At 40.6% G+C, this 14,430-nt stretch overlaps 1 protein-coding gene across 1 annotated transcript in view; it reads right to left on the bottom strand.

Moving 5' to 3' along the window:
* Positions 1-13,982, bottom strand: part of LOC106090780 (triple functional domain protein) — a 144,375-nt gene extending 130,393 nt beyond the window's left edge. The window contains exons 1-2 of the mRNA XM_013257075.2: positions 13,449-13,982; positions 66-612 (exon numbers count right to left, since the gene is read on the bottom strand). Coding sequence (XP_013112529.1) covers positions 66-612; positions 13,449-13,627 — 726 coding nt within the window. The 5' untranslated portion in view covers positions 13,628-13,982. The remainder of the gene's footprint in view (positions 1-65; positions 613-13,448) is intronic.
* Positions 13,983-14,430: the final 448 nt, after the last annotated feature.

Below are 14,430 nucleotides of genomic sequence, written 5' to 3'. Positions count from 1 at the left end.
GAGAGAGAGAGAGAGAGAGAGAGTTAAAAAGTTTAAAATTTTTTTGATAAGCCATTTCAACTTACCGCTCCCCCACTGCCACCACCGGTCATGTTTATTTTGGCCAATAGCTTTTTACCCTGCACATCCAAATCCTCAATGGGCAGCTTAAGGATCTTCTTTTTCATTTCATTGTGATGATCCAGTGCATGCCGGGCGCCACTCACATCCTCTGCAAAGTCATTGCGTTGCAAGTCCTCCTGCAAATCGTCAATACGATCGGCCAAATCACTGGCCTGCCAAAAGAAATCCTCTATGGCCAAACGAGCATCCGTCCACTGTTGATGATCGTACATTTGATTGCCATCAAAATCACTCGTCAACTGAGTGGCCTCGGCGATTTTATTAAGGGCCTCTATCGATATGGTCGATGTCTCGAATTTGTATTTGTGTGATGATATGGAGGCACGTTGTTTTTGCCAAAAATTATCGGGTTTTATAATGACAACATTGTGGATGTTGGCACTAAAGTGCTCCTGCAACACTTTCAATATGGCCTTGACATTCGTTGAACAATTTCCATTGCCGCGCATATCAATGATGACAGTGAAACCCAGATTTTTTGCCGAATCACTGTAAAATGAAAGAGACAAAAAAATGGCCGATAAATACAAAGGGAGGCATTACTAAAGTACAAGCAGTATGGACAAGTACGAAGGTATAAAATAGTACAGAAGGGGTAAAGGAGTGAATGCATCCTGATACACACACACAGAGGCCTCAAGCACTTGCAGTGTGTTTGATAAGGAGGTCTTCTCTTTTTCAATCTTTAGCGTCTGATTTATTTTTTATGCAATTCGCTGGAGGGGCGCGAAAGAGGGTGTATATCCTGAATGTAGTTCCTCCATCTCCACCAACACCTATCCACTTCAAAAAATACGACGACGACAGCTGTTTCAAAGGCCAATAGAATGTGGACATGTATGCAGCAGCACATTAAGAATAAGAACGACAACTACAAAAGAGCCCCCATACACACACACACACACACACACATACACACGACCAGTCACATTTATAGTTGTTGCTGCCACAGAAAGGGAAAAACGCAGAATGCATTGGAGAGTCACGCGCTGTTTGTGAATGCCTCCTCCGTGGCATATATGGGCAAAAATATAAAGTTGCAATACAATAGAGAATAATGTGCCCATTGCAACTGACAAAAGGCACAAAAGTAGCATTGGAACCAAAAATGGGGCCTCCTCCTCCTTCCAGCATTATTAAAGGCTGTCCCAGATAAAAATGTGTCTTCTATTAACAATTCGAGGGAGAGTCAAGAATGTTAAATTTTTTCTGTTGAATTTTGGGGGAGAACATTGTAGGGACACCATATGTGTTGACAGTTTAAACAAGTGTTGAGGGGGACGACTTGCGTTTGCCACAAAAGAAATGTTCATGGGATATTAACACACAGAAGCTCAACAAGGAATTGCCTTGTTTCATTAGGCTGCTATTTTTTTCTTAGAGGGACAGCACCATTTATGAACCACACCCAAACAACACTTGAGTACCCGGCACGGGATAGCTGTGAGCACCACACAGGCTGGAACATTGAGCTTCAATTTGTGTGATGTTCATTGCTGTCACGAAAAGCTTAGCTGCGAGCTACCGGGCGCGTCCATAGGTTGCGGATAGTGGAATGCAATCGCGGACAATGAGCGGTATTGAGCGGAGTCTCAGTGAGATGCCGGGCGGCACCGGCTCTTGCGCAAATACTGAGTGCCTTTGATGCTCGATATGACAAGGCGAGTTATTGGCTTCTTTATATAACCAATGGCCACCCTGTTACCGCGGTGATCGGTCTTTTGTATGCCATTCTAGTGCAGCCCCACTTAGAAACCAAACCCGAACAACACTTGAGTATTTATTGTCCTATACAATTGCTTACTGGTATTCTTCGAAATTTGGGACCTGTGCAAGGTAACAGCCTGAAATCGAAGATGGTGCACTGGCTCTAAAAGGGCAGTGATACGACCAATACTAACATACACCTCAGCGATAAGACCAATACAAACTACAACTCAGCCCGACACGGGATAAGAAGAGCACCACACTGGCTGGAACTCTGAGCTCCGGTTTGTGTGGTGGTCATCGTTATCATAAGAAGATCAAATGAGAGCTACTGGGCGCGTCCACAGTTTGCAGTCAATGTAACGCTCCAGACGTACATACCTCGTTTATGGTAGCATTTGTACAGAGATCATAGGCATTTTTACTACGAAACTAACAGACACAAACCATAGACTGTAAGTCCGGCTTTTGAGTAATATGGAACTCTTCCTTCTTTAACCGAGTTGTGGCTGATAAATTCTTCCTTCTTTAGCCGGCCATCCACTCCACTGGCTCAGTAGGGTAATGATAATACCATTTCTTATTTACACCTCAGTAGTTTGGTGTACGACGGTGGAAACAGATATAACACTGGTGGACGCATACGTTAATCAGTAAGACCGGACAAATCGGATAATAATTGCGTATTCTGGCGTCGCAAGAAGTCAAAATCCGAAATCTGTTTTCATGGCAGCTATCTCAGACTACAAACCGATTTTGACCATACTTAGAACAGTTGTTGAAAGTCATAACAAAACACTCCCTGCCAAATTTCAGTCAAATCGGATAAGAATTGTAACCTCTAAAGACTGAAGTAGTCATATCGGTTTATATGGGAGCTATATCAGGTTATAAACAGATTACGATCATGCTTATCACAGTTGTTGGAAGTAAAACAAAATACCTCATGCAAAATTTCCGCCAAAGCAGATAATAATTGCGCCCTCTAGATGCTCAAGAAAACAAGATCCGAGATAGGTTTATATGACAGCTATGTCAGATTATTAACCGATTTTAAACATACTTAGCACATTTGCTGGTCATTAGTCATTTTAAAACACTTCGTGCAAAATTTTGGACAAGCCGAATAATAATTGCTTCCTCCAGAAGCTCAAGAAATCAAGATAATGTATCGATTTATATGGCAGCTATATCAAAAATGGACCAACTGGCCTAGGAAATATTCGTGCAAAATTTCAAGCGTCTAGCTTTTTTCCTTCGATAAACGAACGGCTTTCGACAAACGGACGGACATGACTAAATCGACTTAGAATGAACAGATCATCAAGAATATACATATATGCTGTGTTGGGTCTCCGATCAGTAGAAACGGAATTACGAAATTAGTATATGCCCCATCCTATGGTAGAGGGTATAAAAATAAGACGCCAACTTCTATTTCCGTATTAAAATTCTTTTAAATTTGGTGGCAAAGTGATCAGCTGATAATTTTCAATATATTTTTGGCGTAATAAAATTGCCATCCCTGTTTTAGGTTTGAATCAATTGTTGTCTTACTCAGTGTAACCCCATAGATGGCGCTATAAATATTGTTATTATTGCTGTTGAAGAGCTTAAACACATTTATTACCCAAAAATCATTATGTTTATCAAGCAACTTCATCAATAATCTACTGTATCCATTTTGATCAATCGGTCTTTTCTCAAAGAAAATTGTTTAACATCTTCATCAGGTATCATGTTTCGTCTGTAAAAATTATGTCTTTTTCAAGAAATTCTGTGGCAAAATTCGAAAAATCAATCATTAGATTTATAAGCCAAAGACACCCCCCACGCCCAAGCACACAAATCTTTTTTAACAACAAGTGTAATGTGTTGCCATATTGCGGCCGCCACCACCACTACACTACATAATGTCATATCAGTGTAATGTGAAATCATTTCCCTTTTACTTGTCACAGCCAACAACAAAAACAACCAAAGGCGTCTGTAAAGGCGTAGACAGACAAATGATCTTGGAACTATACGAAAAGTGCTATAATTCGTCACGGCACCAAAACACCACATCGCAGCTATACACAACTCGTATGTGGCCAATTGTGTGTCTTCGTGCCGAAATCAATTCAAATTTTATGTTTTGGGGTTGAATTTTGCAAAATTTGAAAATCTTAAGCCTTAGCCCACAATAAGTAGTCAACGTTGACAAACAAAGAGTATGAAGTGAGTGTAGGGGTAAGTTTATGTTTCGCACCGTTCGCCATACAAAGAATTCATCTTTGCACAGCTCTTTCTTTATCCATCCATTCACAGGCGAATGTCCAAAAGAAAAAGACGAACAAAAATTAAAGAGGAAAGGATCATTAAACTGCACACACCAACAACAACAACAACTACTACTACAAAGTTTATGCTTTTTACTTGTTTGTGGATTTGGGTCCCAATGATGAATCATTTCCAACAAATAGAATTGAAACGTTGTTCACCACCACCACCATCACAGCCGTCGGCGACACCAATTTTGTTCGGCTGTCTGGCGGAATGACTGTGTGACTGACTAACTGACAGACTGGATTGTTTGACCGGCCACACTTGCCTTTGAACACCCTGTGTATGTGCTGCTAAGAAAGCAACATCATATCGTCAAGCTACATTAAGCCGCTTGATCACACCCAATTTAAATCAGCCACTGCTTAATTTCTTTCAGTGCATATTTGTGTTGTTGTCGCATTCCCAGAATTTAAATAAGTTTCATGCTGCACTTCCATCACACCAAATACGTAGCCAGCAGTGCGCGAAGGAATAAATTCTTTTTGTTTACTTTTCCCCATTTTGCCAAAGTAGGAACAAAGTGCAAAATCCACGGCGCTTTATGGAGGGATTGGCATATAAAACAATGACAACAAAGTTGTTGCAAATATTTATACAATGGGAAAAAACTCTTTTTCCATATGTAGGATTTTCAAAAAGAGAACAGCATAAAAAAAACAACAATAAAATGTTTATACGAGGATTTTTTGTTTAAAAATAAAACAATTATCGTTGTGGAAGAAAATCTTTGTATTCATAAAAATTTTGAAATGTTGGCTATGGAGTTAAATTTTTAAACTATTTTATACAGTCTGTCAGTCCGTTGATTCACCCGAGATGGAATTTAGAATAGAACATTTCATTTGCCCCACACGCAAGTGAAGTTCTTGAACGGACCAAATCGAATTCAGATTGTGATGTAGATGCCATATAGGCCGATCTCACGATTTAAGGAATTGATCCCATAAAAGGCGAAAATACCACCGAATAGTAAAAATACGCCTTCGAATCTCATACCATATACCTGACACCATATACCAGATTCGGACCTATTTCGATACAGCTGCCATATAGACCGACCTTATTTATAGCCGATATCGATAAAAAAAAAAATAGAATAGTGAACTGTTTTGAACGAATTCCTTCCCAAATTAGTATAGGTCAGATTATCTTGGGTTAAAGATATTCTAATCTTCTAATCCTACCCTAATCTATATGCATGGTAGTTGTTGTAGCAGTGTGTTCCACACTGAGGCGACAGCCATTGCCGATGAAGGACTTCATTGGGTCAATTCGGTACGTACAACAGGCTGCCATGGGATTAATGCATAGTAGTGAGGGAGACGGGGTCAGTGGTGATGAGTCTATGTGAAGAAAAGGAAGTAAAATCCATAACGTCCAATTGTGACGAGCATGGGATAACCTCTATGCATGGTGGTTTTAAAAGCAGTGTTCTGCTTAGTCTGGATCTTATACACTACTGCGTGTTAATTTGTCAACTGCGGTGTGGTTACAAATTTGCCCACGAATATTACACTAAGGAACAGGTGGACAAACTTCTCATCAGCTTTGCCAACTGCGGTTAGTTAAAAGTTTCCTTATGAAAATTAATTACCATTTCCGGACGTTAGGACCATGATCATGGCGTAGATAAATCTCCTGGAGATCTTAGGAGTGAACTCGACAGCCTCTTCTCGTCGTCAACCCATGCTAGTGCAAGCTGCGATAAGAAACAGAAACAAAATGTACAAATCTTTGGCAGGTAGCTCTGGGACTATGGACAAAGAAACATTAATAACCATCCATAAAACGACACCAGTAACAAAATACGCAATGCCAACGTTGGCCGCGGCAGGGCGCTGTCGGCAGTGAAAAACCTTCAGACCTGTCATGAGCTGTCTATAGTTGACAAACATCGACTAATTCGTAAAAAGAGTAAAGGGCAACACTTCGGCAATCCCAACTCTTGTTAAGGTATATAGCGGAGGGTCTCAGCGCGAGGCCGGGTGGCAACGACTCTTACTTAAATGCTAAATGCCAATGATGCTCGTTATGACAAGGCGAGTTATTGGCGCCTTTAAATAACCAATGGTCATCATGTTCAGGCGGCGTTCGCTATCTCCACATGCAAATGTGGCTACAACAACAGTAACAACATACCGAAAGCCATACTGATATCCTACCTGCCCCCTCTCAGTAATAGCCTTGTCTTCTCACGATCCGGATCCCCCATTTTTTTTGGTTGTTGCTGATTTAACAGTGTATTGTGTCTCCAGCATTTGTCTGCGGGGTTTTCGGAGTCCTACCGACCGTTTCACTGTTTCACATTGCGCGTTCGTTACCCACGTTCTTAACTCGGGCTGTGTCGCCCAAAAAAGGTTTCACATTCTCCAAGTTTACTGATGGCAGTTTACTACGCCCAATTCGTCCGTCCTTTTTTCTTAATCCAATGTGGCCCGACACCCAAACAATGCGGATCGTTTCATCCTCAAAATGGCATTATTCTCCATCTTGCACTCGAAGACTGTTCGTGACTCTACCGTCCTGGTTGTTATAGCCCTGATGGCTAGTTTATTGTAGCTAAAGATGTTCACACTTGACGTACTCGTGCTAAGCCATACCTCCCCACGCATTTTGGATCGCCCGGATTTCCGCGTCCAGGACCGTATTATAGCTAGTCAGTTGGAAACTCACTGGCCCACTCTGTCCTCTAGCTTTGATCTGGATTGATCCAATGGAGTCTGCCATCGGCAAGTGCTGCCGCCTCAGTATACAGCACACTGCTACAACAACAACCAGACCATCCAAATCATCATCTTGTGGATAGATATCCACCGCCCAGAAACTTTAAGGTAGATCTACATGATCTAGAGCATGAGGTTCAGCGCTACAAGAGATAACCTCTAGATCAAGCGGCATATCAACCAGCTCTAGATAACATTCATGCAGACACGGTAGGTAGACCCAAATCCCTGTGGACGCACACCATCTTAGTCGCAGAGTTCCTGAGTCTTGACACTCAACAGAATCCAGCAGACGGAAGAAACAACAAACTGCTAAAACAACAACAACCAGACCATCCAAATCATCGTCTTGTGAATAGGTATCTACCGCCTATAGAGCGAGAGGTTCAGCGCTGCAAACCCTAGATCAAGCGGCATATTTAGCGAGTCTGAACAACGTTCGTTGCTGTAGTAGCAGTGTGTGGTACACTGAGGCGGCAGCCCTTGCCGATGAATGAATTCATCGGTTCAATCTAGTACATACAACCGGCTGCAATGGGATTGCACAACATTCGTGAAGACACGGTGCATGTGGTCCTTGAAGAACGACCGCCACCCATTGCATGAAGAAATCGACCTCACACGGCACACACTCAATTACGATACTAGATCTTTGAGCTCCGATCTGTTTGGTGTTCATGGTTATCACAAGAAGCAAAGCTGGGACCTAACGGGCGCATCCACAGGTTGCAGATAGAGGACGGAGAAGCAGCCAGAGAATCAAGCCGAGGCTTTTGTCGGCGCCTTTAAATAAACAATGGTCATTATGTTTCCACGGCTATCGGCCCTGTGGACAGGAAATAGCTTATAGAATCTTGACGAGTATGGCTACCTCCACATGCAAATGTGGCAACAACAACAACCAGACTTTCGTCCATTCAAGACTGTTCCGCTATATAAAATCCACTAAATACAAGATGAAATTACATTCGTATGTGGTAATTCGGGACCAGGTTTCCTATCGTCGCCTCGATTATACGGCGATGGTATGACCTGCTCCTATTCTCTATCCATTCTCACATTAAGTCTCACAGCCTCAGTGCCTCTAGGCCAGATATCCAGAATACTTGCTGTAATGTGCTTATCTTGCACTTTCTCCCCATTGCCATCCACCAAACTACTGAAGTGTAAGTAAGTATTGGTCTAATCACCCTCCGGTAGAGCCGGTGCACTATGCTCGGGTTCAGGCTACATTTGTCCGAGCTGCAGCCCCACCTCAAAAACGGACATGTAGGTCGAACGAAACAAAATAAGGCTGAAAGGAAAAATAGTTGGGAGTAAAGTACGAGAATCTGATATCCAAGTTTAGATATCAAATACTTTTCTGCCACCCCCCCCCCCCCCTGGTTTGTTTCCTAACCAGGCATCCAAATAATCATTTTAAAGTTGGGCAACCAGTGCACAAAATCTTCAATCTAGAGGCATATAAAAGAAAGCCTCTTTCACTAATTCTGTTACTCAAATGGGTTACTTGTCTCACTCAAGCATCAAGCATGGGGGTATACTAATTTCGTCATTTTGTTTGAAACACTTCGAAATATGCGTCTAAGACCCCATAATGTATATATATGTATATTCTTGATCGTCATGACATTTTAAATCGATCTAGCCACGTCCGTCTGTTCGTCTGTCCGTCCGTCTGTCTGTCGAAAGCACGCTAACTTTCAAAGGAGTAAAGCTAGCCGCTTGAAATTTTGCACAAATACTTTTTATTAGTGTAGGTCGGTTGGGATTGTAAATGGGTCAAATCGGTCCGTGTTTTAATAAAGCTGCCATATAAACCGATCTTGGGTTTTGACTTCTTGAGCCTCTAGAGGGCGCAATTCTCGTCCAATTTGGCTGTAATTTTGCACGTAGTGTTCTGGTATCACTTCCAACAACTGTGTTAAGTACAGTTAAAATCGGCCTAAAACCTAGTATAGCTGCCACATAAACCGATATGGGGTCTTGACTTCTTGAGCCTCTAGAGGGCGCAATTCTCGTCCTATTTGACTGAAATTTTGAATGAGGTTTTTTGTTATGACTTACAACAACTGTGCTTAGTATTGTGGAAATCGGTGCATAACCTGATATAGCTGCCACATAAACCGATATGGGGTCTTGACTTCTTGAGCCTCTAGAGGGCGCAATTCTCGTCCGATTTGACTGAAATTTTGAATGAGGTTTTTTGTTATGACTTACAACAACTGTGCTTAGTATTGTGCAAATCGGTGCATAACCTGATATAGCTGCCACATAAACCGATCTTGGGTCTTGACTTCTTCAGCTGCTAGAGGGCGCAATTTTCATCCGATTTGGCTTAAATTTTGAATCAGGTGTTTTGTTATGACTTCCAACAACTGTGTTAAGTATTGTGCAAATCGGTACATAACCTGATATAGCTGGTATATAAGCGAATCTGGGATCTGGGGAATTCTTGAGCCTCTAGAGGGCGCAATTCTCATCCTATTTGGCTGAATTTTTGTACAAGGGCTTCTCCCATTACCTTCAACATACGTGTCCAATATGGTCGGAATCGATCTATAGCTTGATACAGCTCCCATATAAAGCGATCTCCCGATTTTGCTTCTTGAGCCCCTACAAGGCACAAATCTTATCGGAATGGACTGAAATATAACACAATGACTTCTACAATGTTTAGCATTGAAGTGTTTGTCTAAAGCATTGTTTACCTAAAAAGAGATACTGCGCAAAGAACTTGTTCCATTATGAAATCAGCTGATTTTGACATTTAAGCGAACGAAAATCCTTCATTTCCAGTGACTTAAAGTTGATGGGGCAGGCAGTAAGCTTCAAACTGAGTCAAAAGTCACACATTGATATGAAAGATGTCTTCCCTATTAAACTTTATATCGCGATACTATTGGCATAATTAATAATATGCTAAACAAATGGAAATGCCCTAAAAATATTTAAAAAAACGTTGAATTCAAATTCCAAGAAAAAATTTCTAATCACATTGCCATAAAAAAGATCAATAAAAACTCGAATTTACATTTTGTTTATATTATATTTAAACCTTTTCACTTGTTCTACTAACAGTCCAGCTGTTAAAAACTTTTACAGTTTTGAATTGATTTTAAACTCATGACAAAGATACAAGCACAATACCACCTACACTGTAAAAGAAAAGTTAGCCTATGCCTATAAATTTTTCACCAGCTCTGGCCTGTGTGACAAATTATCTTTAATTATTCAAATTTTTTTTCTTTTTTTAACGCGACTACATGCTTTAACTGGGTCAAAAATATAACACTCAACTAAGTTTTTAGCAAGTAGGTTACCAATGTTGTTTTCTTAGGGGACTTGTTTTTCTATTCTGGGGCCCTTAAGATCAAAGACATAAAATAGAAATGTTTTGCTTTGCATAAATGCTCCCCCGCCTCTCCCCGTTTATTTGTATGAGGGTGGTATTTTTGAATCATTTGATATGGAGACTTTGCATATTCGCCAAACCGGTCGTTCGTTCTATCTGTTCATGTCATTTACCTTTTAAAATATTCCAACACAGAAAAAATATGAATAAATGCAGAAAACAGAATTTCAGCATACATCCATCCATCCATTCATATCGAAACACAAAAGTTTCAAGAAGAAGTGTTTTGCGAGAACACATGCTTAAACAAAGAAGATGAGTTAAATATTTATTCGAATGTAAACGTTTATGTTTCCTAAAGATTCTTGAAGGGAATGAAACTGAAGCAATTTTTTTTTTTTGTTTTTTATCTTAATGCACAGTCCAAAAACGGAATGGAATGTAATAAGGAAGGAGAAAATAATTTGTGGCCTGCCTTACACTTGGATTTAATTATCGCTCAATATTAGGAAGCACCTTCCTGGATACCTTAAAAAGAAACTCGCGAAAAAGTTGTTAAGGTTTTGCTGTGCAACAAAGGCAGGGTATCGTGTGGTCAAGAGGGACTGATGTTGGCAGTGTTGCCACGAATTTACACCAAAACCAGTAAAGAAGGGCAAAAGTCGGGCGATGCCGACTGTATAATACCCTACACCTACTCTATATGTACAATGTGAGACCTATATCCAATTCTCAACCATTTTTGATGGACCTCGGCAAGCAAAAATATGTTCAAATTCTTATAACAACGGTTGACAAATAACAACATTGTTGCAAATTACACAAAATCTGACCAACATATATATGGGAGCTATATCTAATTCTGAACCGATTTCCATGAAATTCACTAGCAATGTTGAGAGTCATTAGAAAACCCTTCCTGCCAAATTTCGAGAGAATCGGGTAACAAAAACACCATTTTACTGCAGTATTACTGCAAATCGGACGAACATATATATGGGAGCTATATCCAAATCTGAACCGATTTTTTCCAATTTCAATAGGCTTCGTCTCTAGTTGTAGATAAATTCTTTAGCAAGTGATTTTAGAAAATATTTGGTGAGAAAATGCTAAAAATGATTTTCTTTATTTAAAATACAAAAGAAATTTAAAATCTAAATCTAAATCTAACAGTGCTCTGTTTATCACTTAACATAGCTCTGTTAAAATGTCAGGTTTGTGTCTTGGCTAAGTTATATTCAAATTTATCTTCACGGACATTAACTGAAATGTAACTATCAAACACCAGTAAAAGGAATAATAGGACCTTCGTCATTTTTGATGACAAAGCCATTACATATCTGAAAAAATACCCTGGGTCAATTTGTTGATCATTTCAAAAGGTGAAAGGCAGAGAGGGCGACCTCTAGACGCTGACGGACAGGTTGATTATAGTTATACGCAGCACCAAATGGCCCAAGGTTCTGTGCTCCGACGAAATTAGGCATATAGATGTACCTCAAGTCAATATCCTGGCCAGGGTGTTCAATCTGTCTTTGGACATACTCATTGTTCCCAATATCGAGAAAAAAGGGGCAATGATTCCGCTACTGAAAGGATTATATTTGGGGAGAATCGTGTAGAGGGAGTTCCCTTCTCTCGCCAGAAGTCAAAGCAATACTCTCCTTAGCCTTGTTGGAGAATTTCCCAAGTGCGGACGGTTGTATGATCACGGCGCCAAACTCTAAGTTGATAAGATCGGCGTTCTGCAGGTGGATGTCTACCTTATTTATCTGGCTTTGCTGCAAGTGAATTGAAGATATTCGCAACAAAATGCTCTTCACCGATCATGTTTTACTACACGGATAGCAGATGTTCATCGACACTTGAATTTAGAAGCTGGTGGCGTAACAATTCCGACCACCAATTTACCAAAAATTCTTATCACATTTGTCAGACTCCATAAGTCCTTCGCACATGGTACTGAAATTGGGAAAAGCAAACAAAGATATCTGCTGACTAAGTATAAGACAATTGGCCACTCACCGCAGAGCGCAAGGACGAGTCCACGCTTGAGCAACATACAATGAATTAATATTCAGACTTGCCTATTTGAAAATCTACGAAGTGACGCAGGCTTGTTTGCATGTGGAGCTCCTGCATCAGCAAACAGGAATCCTCCATTTTCTCCTTCTTCTCCTCCTTTCTAAACTGTATCTATCAGATTGTTCTCGCAGCAGGCATCCCAATCACCATCTCGCTTAGCATGGGATAACTATAAGCACGACACAGCTTGGTATTTTGAGCTTGGACCTGTGCGGTGTATATGAAAGGTAGGCTTTTCATGATATACACTAACCTGGCGCGTACACAGTTTAGTGGTTAGTGGGTATAAGGAGTCACTGCAACTGAAGACGCGGACCTTCAGCATTATCAAGTAGAGAGTCTCAGTGTGAGGCCGGGCAGCACGGGCTCTTGCTGTAATGCAGAGTGCCCATAACACTCCATGGGACATTGGAACTACCAGGCACAACTAAAGGACCTTGGAGAGGATCACTACCTCTGCATGTGGCTACTACAACAACAACACCAACTCACGGCCCGGCACGAGATACATAACTTCACACTGCGTGGTGTTCATCGTTATCACAAGAGGCTCAGCTGTGAGTGGTTGCATGACTGTGGAATGCAACTGCCATCACTGAAAATCAAATATATTAAGTGGAGAGTTCCAGTGAAATACTGAGTGCCTATGATTCTCGATATAACAAGGCGAGTTGTTGGGCCATCACGTTTCCGCGGCGATCGGTGTTATGGGCCGGTACGACATTGCTCACCTATAAGAGCTTGGCGAGGATCACTAACTATGCATTCTATCAGGTTGGATATTCATGATCTAGAGTGAGATGTTCAGCTTTATACAAGAGACCCTTTAGACCAACAACATTCCTCTGAAATACGGACATTCCTCTGAAAGACTACTCTCTTCTCATGTGTAGAGGTTTGACAGTGGATGTTGGTATTTATTAAGCTTCCCCCAAAAACAACACTACGAAGGTTATGACAGTGCGACCACGTGCCTATTGACATTTTAAAGATTATAGGACAGAGTCTAACTGATACTAGAGCGTTTCAGCGAGTACTATGCTCCCCAAGGACCTCACTTTCCCTATACTCGGGGAACAAAAACATTAATCAAAATTGCAAAAATTACAACATAGGATGTGACTTACCTGGGTATCATAATCAGATAGCTCAGCAGACGCCTTAAGTCATCTGGTTTTAAACGATCACGCCTTGGCGTAGCTGGAAAACAGAGTATAGGTCCGCCACGCCTATCCCTACCGCCGGTAAGGAAGACGACGCGCTCCTGCAACAATGTAAGAATGTCGCGAGCGCGTTGCCCGTCCATTTTGATGTGGTAATAATGACTTTATATTTGAATTTTATTGTAATTTGCAACACAATTTTGTTTTCACTTTATTGATTTTTGCTTTTGCTACCTTTTGTTGTTGTTATACAAATTTAATAAGAAAAAAAATTATATTCACACACAAAGGTATAGATTTGTGCAACCACACAACTGAGAGGCGGCATACACTTTGCTTGTTGTTCCCTAATGTTTTGCTGTTTGTTTTTTTTTTTTTTTTTCTTCGAGTATTATTGAGTATTGGAGGTTGCTTGAATGGGGGCTAAGTTGTTCTGGCTTTTCTTGTATTCGATTGAGTTGTTGTGTTTTGGTACATACGTTTGTATGCTGGTGTTGCGGCGACGTTATTAAATAATTAGTAAAAGTATAATTTCCTTGGTATTTTTGATGTTGCTCTTGCTTTTGTTGTTGTTATTGTTGCTTTGTAGATGGTTCGTATGTTTATCGATTTTTGCAAATTTTTGGCAAACATTTTCAGGGCCATTCTTTTCCTAGGTAATAATCATACACATATACTAACTCACATCACCGAAAAACTCGCACCACAGAACAGTAGTAAACACTTTTGTTTTGGAATTGAATGAATATGGCAGCAGCAACCATCACAGAGAGAGTCGGCACCAGCAGCCAGTAAGACATGACAAAATATTCATAGAAGTACACATATAAGAAAAAAAACAATAAGATATGAAATGGCAAAATGAAAACAAAACTACCCGACCGATCAACCAACCGACACAAACAACAACAGAGCAAGTTTATACTTCTTTTTGTAGTCAGTGATG

The sequence above is a fragment of the Stomoxys calcitrans genome, chromosome 1 (genome assembly GCF_963082655.1).
Source record: "Stomoxys calcitrans chromosome 1, idStoCalc2.1, whole genome shotgun sequence".
Classification (NCBI taxonomy): domain Eukaryota; kingdom Metazoa; phylum Arthropoda; class Insecta; order Diptera; family Muscidae; genus Stomoxys; species Stomoxys calcitrans.
The sequence above is the reverse complement of the archived record's forward strand: the minus strand, read 5'-3'. Positions and strand labels throughout refer to the sequence as shown.